Consider the following 18,150-nt stretch of genomic DNA (forward strand, 5'->3'; position numbering starts at 1 on the left):
GTGGCGGCCATGGCTGCAGCCATCGCCAGCTCCCTGATCCGCCAGAAGAGACAAGCCAGGGAGCGGGAGAAGTCCAATGCCTGTAAGTGTGTCAACAGCCCCAGCAAGAGCAAGGGAAGCTGCGACAAGAACAAGTTGAATGTGTTTTCCAGGGTCAAACTCTTTGGCTCCAAGAAAAGGCGAAGAAGGCGACCAGGTTGGCAAGGGTTCTGTCTTTGGGGGGTTGGTTTATTTAATTTAATGCAAACTGGGATGCACATCAGGCGTGGGGAAAGGGGGACTGGTTCCTTGGGGCTGGTAAAATGAACGCGCAGGTATTGCCCCTCCTGGCTTGTAGGATTCAACAGATGTGGTTACCCCATGACATGCCCTTCCCCTTTCATGTTGATCTGGTTTAGTTGGATAAGACACCCCATTTGCTTTCTGCCTCAATTGCACATCCGCGTGCACCCGTGTACTAGTAATTCAGTAGCCTGTCTGTCTTACATGTGCACATGTACAAACACACATGACTTCTTGGTGGGGGAGATGTTTGCAGGGGAAGTTCCTGCACATACACCTCCTTCAGTTGTTATGTTAAATAACTTAGCAGTCTGTAGATCTGGGTTTGGTCGTCCGGCTTTGCAGAATGCCTGTGCCGTCTTTTATTTGCTGGTTGCAGACAAGGCTTTTTGCTTTCACAGTCACCTTCCAGAGTTTTGCTTCAGCACCCTGCTCCTTTCTAGGAATCTCATACATGCAGCTGCCCTGCAGATGCGATGCTCTGTGTCAGAGGTGCAAAGGATCAGGCATGAAGACTCAGTCCCTGATCTGAGTGGGGTTTTTTTACATGGGAGGAGCAAACCCCTCTGGTAATGTTGCTACCGCTTTGCTATGCTGAAACATTGATGCTGTTAGACACTTAACCTGTCTGCCTTCCCCAGCAGCCACGGCAGAGGTGCCTCTCTCCCAATTTGCAAACAGTTTTGGCTTGTATTATGGCTAAAAAGCCCCATTTCTTGTCAGAAAAGTTGGTAGATACGAGCTGTGCATCGTCAGTACCCTTATTAAAAATTGCTAACAGGAACTAATACAAACTATGGAAGGTGACAGCTCACAGCTCCTGCTAGAATGAAGTCCAGTAGCAGAGCTCCCTAATGTCTCTAATTACAAACACAAGGAGCCTTATCCAGACACTGACTGTTGGAAATGACACATCGTATCTTCACCGTATGTTTGTCTCTGAATTAAGTTGTTGTGGAGCGAGCTGCGGAGATGCATCACCTCCCGACAAGCATAATTGTGTGAAATGACTACAATGCAGATGTCATTTGGATTCAGTGGAAGTAGTCCTTCTTTGCGATTACTCCTGATGTGTTACCTAGATATCTTAAATGATAGACTGAACAGCAGATCCTGTTGCTGTTTACTTTTTGGTCTAGAATGATCTGAAACTGTATGAGGTATCTCGCTTTCTAACTGTGAATCTGAGGATGATTATGAAAAAAAGAAACCTATCCAAACTGTGCATTGTTTTGATATTTCTTCTTCTAGCTGATGAGGTAATTACCTCAACCCTTATGGTAATATTTATTTTGCAGTTCCACACATTTCAGGGTTCCCCGCTCCATTTTCCATATGTTCATCGAGTAGTTTATCACTTTGGATGCTTGGTACTCCTCAGAGCAGGGAGGAATGGGGGTTTGTTTATTAGAGCTGCAGCAGTTCCTGTGCTAAACGTTTGCTGCTATATATTTAGGCTCTCAACTGTCACTATGGCTCTTATTAGCACTATCATAGTAGTCCTCTTTTTCCTCTCCATTTAAGAACTCACACCTTTTTGAAAGGCAGAATATGCTCTTTGCCAGCTCTTTTCTAATCTTAAATGAGATAAGGCTGAGCTCCCGAGGCCAACCAGCACACTGTTGGAATTTGGATTCCCTAGAAGCAGATTTTACTGTGCATTGCAATCGAGAGTGGCATTTAATCATTTTGGTAATTGATTTCAGAGACATAAATTTGATCTCAGCCTAAATGAAAAGTGTTGCAAAGCTGGTTGCCCTGCTTTTGTTTTGGGTCTTTTTCAAATCTCGGCCTTGAGAAGAAGAAACCTGGAAATTTGGTTTTAGCATCCTGCTCGCTTGGAATGGCACATCAGGATTTCCCACATTAACCTCACTGTTGTTTTTTTTACAGAGCCTCAGCTTAAAGGTATAGTAACAAAGCTATACAGCAGGCAAGGATACCACTTGCAGTTGCAAGCAGATGGAACAATTGATGGAACAAAAGAGGAGGACAGTAGTTATAGTAAGTGACATGAGAATAAATGGCGTGTTTGTGAATTGTGGTGTCTCATTCTTCCATATAGGTCCGTTCAGAATTGTTGTCCTGGGATGACTGAGTGAGTGGAAGCGGCATTAACACTGCCCTCACAGCACAGAAGTCTTTCAGACTTACTGGGTCTGAGAGAAATGCAAATAAAAATCACTTACAGAAATAATGAACTAGAGGAGGTAATGATGACACATATGACAAACAAAGCAAATGTTATCTCCATGGTAATCTAGAGAAGTTCATTGCTGTCCTTTGGATTTTATTAGAATTTTTTTTTCGACAGGGAAGATTTGCTCGCCTACTCAGAGTGCCTGAAATAGAATAACGCTCTCTCCACTCTTAAACAGGGGCTCATTCAAATAGAGCTGTGTTATTTCACACAATGAGAGTTCATCATCGTTTTAAAGTTCACATTTCCCTATTATTGTTATTTTTTACCCCTTATAAACTTAATTATACCTTCAGCTTTCAACCAGATTTCCCTCGGCTTTTCTGTGAAAAAGCTTTGGATGTTTTGGGGTTGTTTTCTTTTGGTTTACAACTTTGAGAATTAATAGAAAACAGGAGAAGATGACTAGAACATAGATTTGCTGTGTGTAAATAAAACATTTAAGTGTTTCACATAGTTGTAGTATTTACCTTAAACTACATATCTGCTCTGAAAAAAAAGTCAGGAGTCTCAAGGAGTTTGAGAAGGTAGTTCAAGCCACTTAGACATAAAATCAACAGGCAGACCTTCCTTTTTAATTATTAAAAAGCACTGATTTAAGTGCTATCCTTTGCATATGAAAAGCATTTGCAGGTGAAATTTTACAGGGCACTTGAATACGGCAGAGTAAGCACCAGATGCAGTAGGAATTATTCTACCTTATCCGCCCGATCACTTGCTCCCAGTTTTCCCGCACGCTATTTAATCCTTTTTGCATCCCTGTATAAACTTCTGAGTGACGGGATGGAGCCAGTTATGCTGCTGGAGGAGGTCTCCTCCGCACTCGCTGAAGGTGTGGGATCTGTAGGGACACCCGAGGTCTGGCGTCAGGTCCTGTCCCCACCCACGGAGAAGGTGGCACAAAGACCGGATCAGCGCGATGCTGCGCGTCTGCTGCTGCCATCTTACTGAGTTCTCCTCTGTGCAGCCGCAAAATCTGCTCTAAGAGTGACCCTTATGGACCTCAAACGTTGCTTTTATTTCAATCTAACATTTATGATTTAAAAAATCAGTACAGATTGTTCAGAATTTCAGGGTAATTCTATTAATTATCTTAAAAATTAAGAAGAAATAGGCACACCTCACTTTTTACGTCAAAGCATGATATTGTTATAAACTTTTAATGTATGAGAGCAAATATCTATAAGTGCATCTTTTTATTAAAGTGATTGTTACATTCAAATACTTTGCTTAGAATTCCTCTAAGGGGGATGTTGAGATTCAAAATGAGATAAATTTTATGGAAACCTGTCTTCCTGACATTTATAGAAATGTGTCTGTTTCTAAGATACCTTTGTTTTCACCATGTCCTTAAATTTACCATAACGTGGTAGATTACAAAGCAAATCATAAACCCCCCTTGTTGCTGCATACCAGCCTTCTAAAATGCTTAAATACTTAAATATAGTGGAAGTATCCCAGAAATGGTTGCAGCTGGGCTGCAGTGTCTAAGTGGTTGTAACAGAGGAGGGTTTTATCATTAAAAAACACATGCTTTTGTGTGCATTCCTCTCTTACGTAAGGTAAGCACATGGACCTGAATGTCCTGCAGTCCCAAATTTATTTGAATTGCAGTATTTTTGATGGAACTAGTGAGACACTCATTTATGCTGTGGTTCACAGCCCACATAAGGGGCTTCCCCCAAAGCCTTGCTAACAGGAGTGATAAGTAGATCAGGCCCTCTAAAATCCTTTCTTCCAGTATCTGCAGAGACATCTCTCCTTTGCCAATATTCGTGCGCTGCACGGAAGCCACAGGACTTGTAGCCCCCTCCAAATGTGGGGAGACTGCTTCCCCGGTCCATTCTCTGCTCCTTTGCACCCCAGAAGGATATCATCGCTGTTCCCTTTTGTCACCTTCACTGAACATTTCCTCTGGGACCATTTGCTTTGTATTCACTGTGATAATAAAAACTCCCCTTAACAGGGAGGGGAATGTCCTAAATGCAGCTCTGGCTGACAAAGCCGTGGCCCAGCCCTAGGACTCTGAAACTGTGTTTTTTGCAGCAAACCACAGCCATGTTCCACCTGGTCTCCAGACACAGCATTGGTCGGCCTTGTTTAAATTGCAGAATTTTTCTTCCCTTCTTATGGTAGGGATGTGGAGAGCTTGTTGGCCCCTGGTCGCCAGCTGCTGTTCCGTGCTCCTGACAGCATCCTGGGGCCAGGAGTCCACCTTCTCCATCGCTTGATACCTAGAGCTGGGTGGGAAGTTTCCCTGAAGTTCCTCTTCGGCTCCTGACTTGGGAGCAATTATTTCAAGCTCTGCAGACCCGCTGCAGCATGCAGGGTTCAAAGAACCAAGGTCGCATCCACAATTGCAAGGAGTTTAAAAGAAAGCTGAAATTTTGGAGTGTAATTTAGGCAGGAAGTGAAAAATGGACTTGAGGAGCCATAGCACTCACCAGACCTTTGTTTTAGCTGTGTAATTTGAGGAAGTGCCTCGTGGAAAGGATTTCCTGGCTGAGAGATTCTGCCTCATTAAATGTGTTAAATAGGGCAAGGTTTTAAATCAAGGCAGAATTTATTCCACACTTTTGGCAAGACAAAAAGATTTGAGGACTGATAAAACAAGGAAATATAGGAGACAATATCCTGCAGAAAGCGTACCAAGGTCCAGGTGGCCAAGCCAAGGATGGCACAGACCTCGCAGTAATATATACGTTCATAAATCCAGCTGTGGCCTGCTGCCTCTTATTTTGCAGCTCTAATTCTCTGTCAGCTTGTATTGCACAAGGGCCATAGCAAAGATCATCTCTCCCGTAGTCATCGCCAAGTTTTTCATTACGATGGATATTATGTCCTTATTTTACACAGTGTAAGTGTAATAGGGAAAAGCTAGGATGCAAATAACTTTGTGTTATCTTACGCTAACACAAACTGATTGTAGCAGCAAACTGTTTATTTTCCTGTGACCTTTTTGCCACCCGATCTGCCATACCCATCCACGTGAGGGTCAACCCCTAGCAATGCTATTGTGTCTCAGACCCGTTGGCTGTGGCACTGGGGGCTTGCAGAGAAGGGGGCTGCGTGGCCCTGCTGTCGGCCCCATCAGCAGTCACTGGTCACGGACGGGCTGCTCACTGTTGCAGAAGCTGGACTTAGGTTTATTGCTGTGCAAGGACAGGGGGAGCAACAGCTGCTACTGAGGGGGACAGTCCCTGGTTTTGTTGCCGGGCCAATGTCCTCTCATCTTGGAGGCAGCAGCGGGGGCAGCCTGGCTGTGTGTCTGGCTGTGCTGGTGTAGGACAGATAGACTCTTCACCCCTCTAACAGCCAGTCCCTCTCCCCGTCGGCAATCGGCAGCAGAGCCAGCATTACTCCCCCACAGCCCTCTTGCAACTTCCGAAGTCTGTGCCGCAGCAGCTGCTAATCCCACCGATGTCTAAACCATCTTCTGAGCGTGCCCAGCCCTCATCTTGCCTCAAAATAGAGCATGTACGTTTATAACAGGAAAACATGTTCAGCTGCTGAAGGACGCAGCTGAGCACCCATCGCAGTGGGTGCCCCAGCCCTCCCTGGCAGAAGTTGCTCAGCCTCGTATCTCTGCTCACTTTGCCAAGCACAGCACAGCCAGGAATCGCTCACTAAAACCTCTCTCTGGCTGTAAGCTCTATCTTCTTGACTGTCCCAGGCTTTGCCGTAGCCTCAGCTGATCCACTGACAGGTTTGGAGCACCCTTTGCAGCGGAGCCCATACTGGGACCCTTGTGCTGTAAATACCCCAACGCTTGCCCTGATCCTAAATATGGCATTGGGAAAGCATCTCTCAAAACAGACCTCCAGGTTCTGCCTGGATACTGAGCTTCAAATTGTGCTTTTCTGCCTACACAGAGATCAGATACTGCTTTTTGGGGTTGAATTGCAAAAGGGGCGCTCTCCAAGAGAATATTCAGAGAGTCAGACAGGGAATATTTTCTCCCCCAAATAAATTCAAGCGTTTGATAGAACAAATGAGAAATCCATTTCCCTTGCTGAAAAATCTAAATTTTGTTTGCCAAAACCTTCACAGAACTAGATGGTTTTGTTTTAGTGAAGAGAAAGCCATTGCTGTTGATTTTGGGCTTGCAGGTGAGTGTGAAGAGGGGCTGTGTGTGTGCTTGTGCCTGCATTTACACTCGTAGCGGGAAAGGAAAACATAGGTATGATTTTATAATCTCCTATATTTATTTGTTAGTTCATAGAATCACAGAATGGTTTGGGTTGGAAGGGACCTTACCGACCATCTAGTTCCAGCTCCCCTGCCACAAGCAGGGACACCCTCCACTAGACCAGGTTGCTCCAAGCTCTGGATATTTCCGCCTGCTTTGCTCTGTGACCGTTGTAGGAAATTCAGTGCTCAGAGGTGCCCCAACCTCAGAGCAGAGCACCCGTAGTTCACAGTGTGCCGGCACAGCCAGGCAGGCTCAGCTCAGCCCTGAGCGTGTCACTTGGCTCCCAGCCCCCCAGACCCACAGCACCCCCTCTTCCCTGAGCCGTGGGGCTGAGACACTCAGGTTAACCCAGGATGGCACAGGGAGCTGGAGGTCCAGCTGCCTGCTGGAACAAGGAGACTCTCTTGTCGCCAGAATTTAGTCCTTTGTCCCCAGTGCACCGTGTTAACTACTGGCCATGCCTTTGTCGAAGTAGGGCATGCATATGTTTGTTCTTTCCCTTTTCTGAATACAATATTGACAATCCCACACCGAGCATTTAGGATCTGTATTAAATGCTGTCAGGCTGCAAATTTTCTTTTAATTAAATATGACCATTTAGGGGTTTCTGGGATGAAAAAATGCATTTATAATGGGTCATAATTCTTAGCTTATAATTTTGAAAATAATAAAAATATTTCAAATTCATAATTCAGTTTTAAATTGGCTTCAGGCAGTGACCATAAATACCAAACTTCAGTCTGAAGCAGACCAGAGTTTTACAGCCAAGTAATAAACCATTGGAAATAAGAGCCAGTTTGGCATTACTTCATGCTGTCTCTGCATTTATACAACGTGCTTTTGCTTACGATAACAGCTCTTGAAAATTTTCTTAAATCCCCATTATTTTTAATCCAATGTATTGAACACAGAGTACTGTAGTCAACTCATTATTACTTGTGCTCAGTTTTAACGTATCCCTGGATCTAAGCTATGGCAGAGCTTTGCTTTGCTTTTCTTTCCCTTAATTTTTCCGCTTTCCAAAACGGTATCTTTGTTGTTTGAAAAGGCATTTCGCTGCTTATAAATACTGCTCTATTAGCATGTATAAAACCATAAACGCAAACAGAACATTTGAAGAAGCTCAAATTTGAAAGAACAGATTTAGGGCTTGATCTAAAGAATGTGCTGCCATGTCATTTCATTTTGAAGTTATTTAGCTCTGCTTTTTCAAACCCATTCTCCTCTCGAAAAGGGAAAAAAAACAAACCACTGTGAGTTTTGAGTGGAAACATTTTGAGATGTTAATGTAGGTTTTTAACTTTTCTGAATTTCATCTTGCTCCTTCCTTTTGGTGAAAAATGTTTACTGAATTTGAAAAAAAAAAGTTTTGATAATTTTGGAAAACTTTTTGGGTTTGGATTATCTTTTTTTTTTTTCACTTATTGTCAGAAGATTACATAAATTAAGCATGTTCAGCTCTACTCAGCAGACCCTGCAGTCTGCTGATGAAGCAGGTAAGTCATTTTAGCTCTCAGTACCTCGATACCCTCCATAGATAATTTCTGATCTGTTGGTGGAAGTTGTGATAGAAGACCACAGTAGTGGCAGTATTGTTCTGTAGCACCCACAGAAATCCCTATGTGCTTTTTTTTATTTGGTTTTAGTAATTATTCCCCATCTAATCTGCGTGCTCTAAAGGATTAATTTTGCTCTCCATCTCCTTTCTCTTCCAGCTTTGTTTAACCTCATACCTGTGGGTTTACGAGTGGTGGCGATTCAGGGGGTTCAAACAAAGTTGTATCTGGCAATGAACAGTGAAGGATACCTATATACATCAGTAAGTAAACATTTTAAATTTTGTTCTCACTGAGATTATGGTAAGAATTTAGTAAATGACTCGTTTACTATTCTAAGGAAACTGCTTATAACCTATAGAGATGGAATTTGCCAGCAATTTCAGTACGATGGTGATACTCTGGGTTTAGCTTATTATTCTGTTGCCATTATGGATATATACGGATGTATGGAATCAAACTGCAGAGCCTTTGATGCAAACTAACGATCCCAGAGTGTGGAATAAATAAAAAACCACAACCAAAACTCTGAACAGAAGGGATGCTGTCTCGTGGTCACTGTGAACTGATCGGGGTAATCAGTGTGGGGTACAGAGGGAAAGGGACAGCTTTGTGAATCACACGCGTGCATGAACACGGTTTATATCTTCCCGTATAATCTCTATTACTGGTATTACAAGGGATTAGAAAAATTCTTTTTTGTTTGTTTGGCTAAGATTTTCAAACAGAAATGGAATTAGGTGCCAAAATCTTATGGCTTCAAGTTGGTGATGAGTAAAGAAATGTTTTATTTAGCGGTTTTGATGAACTGTGAGTTGTTAATTTTCCGTGGCATTTCTCAAGAGACCAAACAGTGTTTTTATGAAAAAAAAAAAAAAAAAGAAAAAAGGGTGTTATTAAAAATAGACCATTTTTCAATTAAAAACATTCAGTTGAACTATGTTCAGGAGTTTTAATTATAAAGTCTTAATAGATTTTTCTCAAGGAGGAAAATGTGATTTATTATCTAATACAAATTATTCTCTTCCATGAATGATTCCCTTAAGGTGCCTTTAATACTGATAACAATTAAGTAAACTTATTCAAATCTCTCATTTGTTTTTTGCAATCCTGACAGCTGGAACCAGTGGCAGCTTTGCATATTTTTCCTCTTATATCTGCCAGAGCAAAAGCAAATTAGACCTGGCCATGCTTTGGGACAAAGTGAGATTTCAGTGAACGGCATCGAACCCCGGTTTTCTTCTTCCTCTGGCTGTTTGCTTAGGGCGGTTAATCCACAGCTCTGTTTGCAAGGCTGTAGCCACACAGCCAGATCGTGCAAAGTCCCCTTAATCCCGTGTAGTCACAGTCCGTGACTGCACAGTGTCGTTTACATTTGCGCTCCGAATGCACCTTCGGCCACGCCACGCGCGATCACTTAGATGGGCATCCTCGGCAGTGCTCCTTTCTGGCTGCCCACTCCCCGGGAGAGCGCTGCGCCGTGCCGACTTCTGCGGGCTCTCTTCCGACGTCGTTACCTCGAGTCGCATCTCAGGGTGGGACAGGTGGTTTGCACATCAAGCGAAATTCCATCCCTGTGTCCAGCAAAAGCGCTCGGTTTGAGTAGGTCAGTTCTTTCATTGCAAGATACATTCTGGAGGGATTGGGTATGTTTTTGCAAAGGGGCAGAAAATGGCATGGGGACAGATTCAGCCACTGTTAACCTGCAATGGAGCAGCAACCTCTCGTCGTGAGACACAACCCTGTAGTCAAAGGAACCACTGAGAGAATGAAGTATCACTTCTAGCATCCCACGATGTGAGGAGGTGTAGCAGGACATAACCCTTACTTTGATTAAGTCCAGCTTCTAGTTTGATAGGTATCTAGGCATCTTGGGCAGTGCTCAGAGACTCAGTTTTGGTTGTTGTTTCGGTAGTTGCCTTGGTTAGGGATACTTCTTCACGTGGTCTCTTATGTTACCATCAATAGTGTCTTCCTTGAATCCTTTAGTATCCATGAATTTAATAGTTTATGCTATTGCAAAATTAACTAGTGACATCCCTCTGTTTTCCACTTAGTAACAATGGTCATTTTTGTTTCTTTATTAGGCAGCTATATCTTCCTATTTTTATTCTTATATTCTTCTTGAATATGATGGTTTAAGGCAAGACCTTAAACAGACTTTTGTAGTGGTGTTGTGTCACAAACTCATGTTTTCAAATGCTCTTCACAAAGGTGGGTGTCCATTTAATGTAGATCTGCTTTCCCAAAGAAAACTTCCACCCAAGTGTTCAATATCATGTGTCGATGTCCCCAGGGAATGGACACGGGCTGGTGAGGAGTATCTGCCCCTGCTTCACTTGCTATGCAAAAAGGTTGGCAGAATTGCAGTTCCAGCACCATTTTTTAAGTGTTTCTAGAACTTCTTTTGCTGATAATGGTCCTTTCAGCAAAGGATACAGTCTGACACATGGGAAATTAACTCTGTATTTTGGGCTAGATTCTTGGTTGATGTAAATGAGTCCCAAGAGAGCTCAGCTGATTTATACCAGATGAACACTCACCTGTTCAAGGATGCCAGCAGGGATTTCGGGGAACAGATCAGCTCAAGTAAATGACATCCATCTACACATCCTGAGGGTTTCCAAGCCCTTACGGGGACATGTTCCTGATGGGATTTGTCAGGAGCAGACAGATGGCAACATGGGATTGATCAGGTGCAAAAGCCCCACAAAACACTGTCAAATTCCTGAAGCAAGAATATGAGAAAAAACAGAAATGTACTTAAATTGTAGGCAACGATAGCAGATCATTGCACCATTTCCAGAGAGAAATTAAATTAGTATTGATGATGCAGCGTAATAGGGAAATATGTCATGATCGCTTGCTTTCAGCTTTATTGCGACTCCAGTGCTTCAGCCACGCTTGTGTCTGCCCAGAACCGTTTCCTTCAGATTGTCTTGCCGGAGGTTATAGATTCACTTGGTAAATGGTTTGGAAAACACCCAGCTACCGTGCCATCCCCGTTCCTCACCCCGTGCTACCGTCTGTGCCTTGCACCCGATAGCGCCTTTTAGCCTGAAACACTTCCCGAGCGCTGCGCCTGATAAAGAGGCCATTAAGTCCACAGCAATTACCTCTCTGGTAAATAGGTAAATAAGACATCTGGCTTACGGGAGGATAAATGGAGGCTCAGCCAAGTGCTTTCCCACACTCGCACGGGAAAGCACAGACATTAGGGCTAGCACACGAAGTGGCCTATTTCCATGTATCTTGCACTAAATTGGAAGAGTAAATCACAGTTCCTTTTCCTTTCACTGACTGTGGTGATTTTTAGAAAATACATCCTAGCCACAATCTATTACAGATGTTGGCAGATGGAGAATATCTGTGGATCCAGTTCGGTAATTTGTTGAGCTCTGGCTTTGCCTTCACTCTTCCTCCCTAGCAGTCTGCCAGGAGGGCATTCAGGTATCTGACCCCGGTGGCAGTCTGTAGGCTGGTGTGCTTCTGATCCAGTACTCAAGAATTAGGTGAATTTACTCCGTGAGGGGATCAGTGATGCACAGTAAATCTGCAGAGAGCAGGTATCTGTAGTTGGCTGTCAGAGTTTATAGATAGTTGTGGCATCTGTCAGTTAGAGCAAAAAAGAAGATCTTTAAAGTAATGCTAAAAGCTCCTTGGGGACAAGGCAGTAACTCAGCTAAGTGAGAAAAAAAAAAAGATATTATGTTAAAAAAAAATGTAACTATCTACATTTGTTGTAGAAGTGCATTGAAAGTCCTGCGCGGCAGGGAAGGGGAGCGACCTTGGTCCTGCCCGCAGCCGGCCGTGCTGCCAGTGCTCGCCCTGCTCTGAGCGTGTGCCTCCAGTCCATAGTGGGTGGAAAATGCATCTTCAAAGCAGAAGAACACCACGTTTGAAATGGTTTTTATTTGTAGCCAGTTTCCTACCAGAGTTGAAGTGAGTTGTGACTACATCTCCCAAGCCGAACATACCCTCACAGTTTTGTTTGGAGGGACCTTGTCAGGAGCTGATTGAAGCCGTAGCTCTTCCTGCTGTTTGATGCTTGAGCATCCATTTAAAATGCAAACACCGGTTTTGATTCATCCCTTCTTACACCACTGTCATGCTGCTGCAAGATGACTTAAACAGTGTTATGGCACTGCTGCCTTACGTAACCACAAAATGAATCATGCCCTTTTGTATTTTTAGGATGGTTTTTATTTCAGCTCATTTTTCCTTCTATGAACGACCGCACCTTTCAGGTGACCATCGTGCATGGTACGCTTGAGTTTATCAGGTTTCATACCCTCTGAATTCCTTGTGTTCTTTTGTTGTCTTGAACAAAAGAGTGAAAAATACTCTCAGGATCTGTTTGTCAGACCTGTAGTCCTAGCGCTATTGCTTTCTCATTAAAGTGATTGTGATGTGACAGAGGAGGCTTACAGTGATACAGAGCAGCAGCTGAGGGAAGTTCATTAAAAGGGAAGGCATGCGTGTAGGTGAAGAAAATTGGGTGTACTGTTTGAATCCTACACAGGCTGAAACATAACCCAAAATACAGCAAATTTAAAAAAAAACCCTGAGAACATCTAGCCATATATTTTCCATGAACCATCCTGTCAGACTTTTTAAAATCATTTCATGATTGTTACTGAAATGCATATTTCTCCTATAGACCATTTCAGCCCACGTAGTTGTGTGCTTGCTTAGCCTGGATGCATTGTCAGAAACACTAAGATTAAATATGTGCTCTGGTTGCATCCTTCTGGCCGGTCTCAGGAGCCATGCAACTCAGCTTGTAAAGAGTGTTTGTTTTCCATCTTGGCTTGTTCTGGGTTCCTGTGATTTGCCAAAGCATTTTCATTTCATAGTATCGTATGTGAATAAGCTTGGATAATGTTGGATAGAGCCCTTGACTAAGAGTGGTCCTTTGCCCTGACCACGTGTGGTAGTGCCCAGTCTGTCCCTGCCTCCTGCAGCCTTTCAACTTGTCTATTGGAAATTCAGGGCATTCAGCCTTTTGTAGGATAGGTATTGGGAAGAATGCTACACAGCAGAGTTGTTCATGCTTGCTTTGTTAGCTGTTCTAGGATATCCAATATGTTTGAGTTAATAGAGCTGCTGTACGTGGCTTAATTTTGCCATTTCTTGTCTGATGCACTTGGTACAGAGTTAGCATGGGCTTGAGGAGCACTTTGTTATAATTCTGTACAGAATTTTATATATATTTTACTCTAAGAGAGCAGTCAGCTAACATTGTTCTCTGTGTGTAAAATAGCTTGTCATATGTAAGTTTGGTACCTGCACAGAAAGTAAATATTGTATGAGGTGTGCACGTTGATTATAGCCAAGAGAAGTGAAACGTGATTAAATTCTCAGAGTGATTCAAAAATTGGTTTTGGTGAGTTGGAGAGAAGAGACGCTTGTGCATATTTTAATACTGAGCAGTGCAGTGGAAACCTGCTGTAGCTAATGGGAATGGCTGGGGCATTTATAATGAATTACTGGCAAAGAGCATTTTTCCACCTCAGGGAAATAGCACAAACCAAGAGATAGTGGAAATAATCAAAAGCTTCATCTAGTTAAATTTGCATGTCAGTATAAATCATTTTTTACCATGAATGCTCAAGTGCAGACTATACCTTAATATAGTTCATTCTCTTCAGTGATAAGGTCTCGGATACAGCTGCAGCACATTTTTCTTTTCATCGCAACACCTTGCTCTATGCTGGATAAATGTGCAACATCCTCCCAGCGAGGAGGGCTGCTCTGGCCCTCCCGTGACCCAGCATCATGCTGACAGCCCTGCCTGCTCCTGCTGCCCCACAGCAGAGGTGGGAGAGGGGCAGGCAAGGTGTGGGATCAGCGCTGGGACAGGAGCATGCTCTAAGGAGGTTCCCAGGCGTTGTAGGATCAGCCCAAGCTGATAAATGTTTTCTGACACCTTCAACCACGGACACTGCTCTAAATCATGCTGGCAGCTAAGCTCAGCAGATGCCAACACTTGTACTTTGGTTCAGCCTTACAGCAGCGTTGCAGCACAGAGGTGGATGCTGGCTGGTGCCTGGCACGGGAAAAGCTTGGTGGTTCTCATGCAGCATCACAGGCCCCTGATAATGCTGCCCAGAGGGGCACCCCCCCGGCTCAGGCTGTACTCACAGGCTCAGCCCATCGCAGGGTATCCGTACGTGAGGTTCTGGGATTAGTTGTGAGCTGGACTGTGCCTAGCAGCGTAGCGGTAGAGCCCACTGCTCACAGACTTGTCTCCCACTTGCTGAAGGGACTAGCAGCCTGTCACTGAGCTCGCTGTGGCTGCCTGGCCCTGCTCTGTGCTGTGGGATGCTCCTGTGGGTTGAGTCCGTGGGGAAGCAGAGTGTTTTCCTGCAGCAGGTCTTCCTTAATGAGATACGTGCTGGTCTTTCTTAACGATATGTGCGGTTGCTGAGTGGTGGGTAGAGAGGTGGGCGCTGTTTTGTTCAGGTGCTTGTCTCTGCTTGAATCAGTGTGATGCCAAATTTCAGGAGACAGACTGCCTGCTCTCTCCAGCAGAGAAGGGGGGAGGGCATCACCCTCGCATGGGAGAATTATTACAAGACTCAGCAAGCTGAAAGTCTTGGAGCTATTATGCTGCTTTTCTCTACAAGTCATCCTCCAGGCATCTGACATCCACGGAGGTGCCGCTGTGCAGCCATCCCTCACTGCAGGTGGTGGGAGCTCAGGATACTCAGCACCTTCTAAGATGAGGCTTCATAAGAGGAGCCCCAGCATGAGGAAAATGTGCTCCAGGATTGTGCACTGCACAGATGCTGACAGACCTGCAGATAGACGCCTGTGCGATGGTTTCCTAACAGAGTGGCTGTGAAGCATCAGCAGTAAAATTGTTGTTTGTGCAAGAATAGGTTCTATGTTCTATGAGATAAAGAATATACATGTGAAGTAGATAAAAGACTAAAAGTTCATCCACTCTTTTTGTTAGTCATTTGCTAATCAATGGCAAAGTCCTTGGGTGAAAAGACCGAAAGTGTTAAAGCTCAGACTTCAGCTCAGAGCAGGAGTTTGGGACTCAGCAGGCTCAGAAATGTGGCTGAAATGATAGTGTAGATCATAAGGCCCAGTTTTTCAGTCCATTGCACCGCTCACTGGGGTCATGGTGTCACAAAACTAGCGTGATGCCAAAAAAAAACCTTGGCAGAATTTGGAGCTGGACCTGAGTTTGATAGTTTGGCACCTGAGTCACACCACTTGCTTCCAGCATCACGTTTTGACCCCACGCCAGCAAACAAGGAATACTGAGTTTCAGGACTTCCAGGCTACTCACAACTCTTCCCTGTCATGTTGCAAAGCGTGTTTGGCAAGTGAGAGTTGTAAGCAGATAAGGGCTTGAGCAGAATGCACGGGTTGCGAAGTGTGAGAATAAGAGCATTGCCAGGTTCTCCGCGTGCTCTGTTGGGACTGTGTATTCAGTTCACCAACCTATAGATTACGTTGCTATGATTCAGCAGAGCCGATGAGAAATGTGCCGCTTTTCTCTCCTACGTTTGGTGTGGGTGCCACACGTTGTGACCGGCGGCGTAGGTGCCGGTGGGGTGAGATATCTGTGCCTGCTCTCTGTAGGGCTGGGCTCTTCTGCAGTTTGCTGGGAAAATACGTATGTTAGTACTTATGTGGATTTTTGAGTTGTTGCTTTATTTTCCTGATACGTATGAAATATCTTCAAGATCAGAAGCAAACCAACTTTCCAAACTTCACCATTTTTTTTTAATGTAGCTTAATTAAAAGAAAATACCATTATGAAACCTCAGCTTCTTTCCTACGCTTGCCTTTCCTTCTAGAAAGCTGTTTGCCCTCCCTTCTTCTACCCAGAAGGGCTTCCCCTCCCTCTCGTGCTGCAGGTTGAGCTAATGAGCAGCTCTTGTCACAGTGACTCAGCAGCGCGTCTGCCTGCTTACACTCGCTCTGTAACCTGCCGGCGAGATGGCTCACCCCGATGGCGCTCGCAGCCTGCTGCTAGCTCTAAGTGCCCCTGTGAACGTGAACGGCTAAACAAGGATGCTGGAGCAATCCAAAACAGGCTCCAAGAACCCCCTGAACCAACAGGAGTTGGTTAGTGCTGGAAAACAAACTCAGAACTTGAGTAGAAACTAACCCTGGATGACACTGGAACACAAGGATTCATCACATTTATTAAACCTGCGAAAGGAGTTTTCCACTCAGCAGATCATTCACCTGGGGAACTCATTGCAGTGGGATGCCAAGGATGCCATCATTTTTGTGGGTTTAAATATCATTTAGGCAAATTCTTGAAAGAAAAATGCTGCAAAATACAATGATATTATGTTTGGCTTAGAAATGTCCTGAATCATAACTCACCAGAGGCTGGAGAAGTGTGCTGGGAAAATGTTGGGATGAAATTCCCATTGTCTTACACTCTCCCATAGGCATCTTCAGTTAGCCAGGGACAGTACGGCTTGAGAAAGATGTGCCCTCACTGGTCAGTCCTACCAGGTCCTGTGGATGTTTTCTTTATGGGTGAGTTTTCGGGAGGCGGTTGGTTCTCTGATGAGAAATACCCGAAAGTGTTAGTTAACTCTGGTTAACCATAGGCAGGAAAAAAGTGGTTGTGGTGAGAGCATGGGGCTGGAGTGAGAATGGGCTGCAGGAAAAGCTGAATGAGGAGATGGAAGCGTGCCTGTTCTTGGGTGCGCCTGTTGCTGCAGGGCAGGGCCCGGAGCTTCAGCTGTTGCAGCAGTGCTAGAGCAAACAAAACTTGGCAAGTCCTGTGCTAAAAGTAAGTAAAGGGCAGTTAATTTCCCCAAAATGACTATCCATCAATCCAGGCTGGCATCATCAACGGATCTGTCATGTGCGGGTATTCGGAGTGACTTTATTAAACACATTTTTGTGTCTTTTTATCTTCATGTAGCCCTGCAGTTGTGACAGTGCTAAGAGGAAGTGAATTCAGTTCTGTTCCTACTTAGCAGCCTCAAGAGAATTGTTTACTGCTTTCTGGCCGTTTACATCCTTGCGAACCCACTGAAAGCATCCTTTTCCTGGCAGACCTTTTATTGCAAGTGATGAGGTGCGAAAACTGAGAATCCAGCTTGACTGTAAAAGTTCAAATCGCATTTGCAGCATTGTCAGTCAAAAGACATCTTTTGAAAAGTCTACTAAGCAAAACTGATGGGGCGTTGGTGGGCAAGAAGAAGGAGTCATAATCCCCAAGATTTTGAGTTTTATGATTGCTTTCGGGAACTGCAGCACAACTGAAGGGGGTTTACAAAGGCAACAGTTCCTTCAGTCCAAGAGAGCCTGAATGCCATCCTCTTGGCACAACCTCTCAGTACTGAAACCAGGTGCTGTACAAGTCCTAGAAGGCAGGATGAACGTGGTGTGTGGTACACAACCTAGTCAGGGACAAACGACACAGAAAAGTTGTCACATTTAGATTATGTCCTTGAAGCCTTGGTTTCAGAAGCCATCTTTTCCATATATAAGCTAATTCCTGGAGATGGGCCTGCTGAATTTCTAAATGGAAAATCTAAAAAGGACCTGGGAAAGAAAACAAGTTATTTGAAAAAAAATTATGTCAAGAAACTTGCATTTCCATTGTGAATTGCTCTCATTAGGCAATCTAGGATTAACAAAAGAATCCAAAATTTAGTCTGGATTAGGGAGTCTTTGGATATAATGCCAATATAATAGCTTTTACCAGCAGATTGGATGGTTTAAATAATTGAACAGATAAGACCTTTCATATTTTACGTTCTGTGGATGCTACAGGTGCTATCACATTGTTTTTCATTTTTGTAATTTTACCCAAACAGCACTGAATATTGAGCGGTACGGTTCTTCTAAAATTAAATCCACTGGGGAGCTAAGCAAAACAGGCATGATAATTGGTGAAGTACAGTTCTGTTTATTTAAAGCCTCAGGAG

The 18,150-nt window shown here is 44.0% G+C and overlaps 1 protein-coding gene across 1 annotated transcript in view; it reads left to right on the forward strand.

The window, feature by feature from the left end:
• Nucleotides 1–6: 6 nt before the first annotated feature.
• The window catches only part of FGF13 (fibroblast growth factor 13), a 57,693-nt gene continuing 39,549 nt past the window's right edge, over nucleotides 7–18,150 (forward strand). Inside the window, exons 1-3 of the mRNA XM_010148102.1 lie at nucleotides 7–196; nucleotides 2,176–2,286; nucleotides 8,390–8,493. Coding sequence (XP_010146404.1) covers nucleotides 10–196; nucleotides 2,176–2,286; nucleotides 8,390–8,493 — 402 coding nt within the window. The 5' untranslated portion in view covers nucleotides 7–9. The remainder of the gene's footprint in view (nucleotides 197–2,175; nucleotides 2,287–8,389; nucleotides 8,494–18,150) is intronic.

This window comes from Eurypyga helias, unplaced genomic scaffold, assembly GCF_000690775.1.
Source record: "Eurypyga helias isolate BGI_N326 unplaced genomic scaffold, ASM69077v1 scaffold11293, whole genome shotgun sequence".
Classification (NCBI taxonomy): domain Eukaryota; kingdom Metazoa; phylum Chordata; class Aves; order Eurypygiformes; family Eurypygidae; genus Eurypyga; species Eurypyga helias.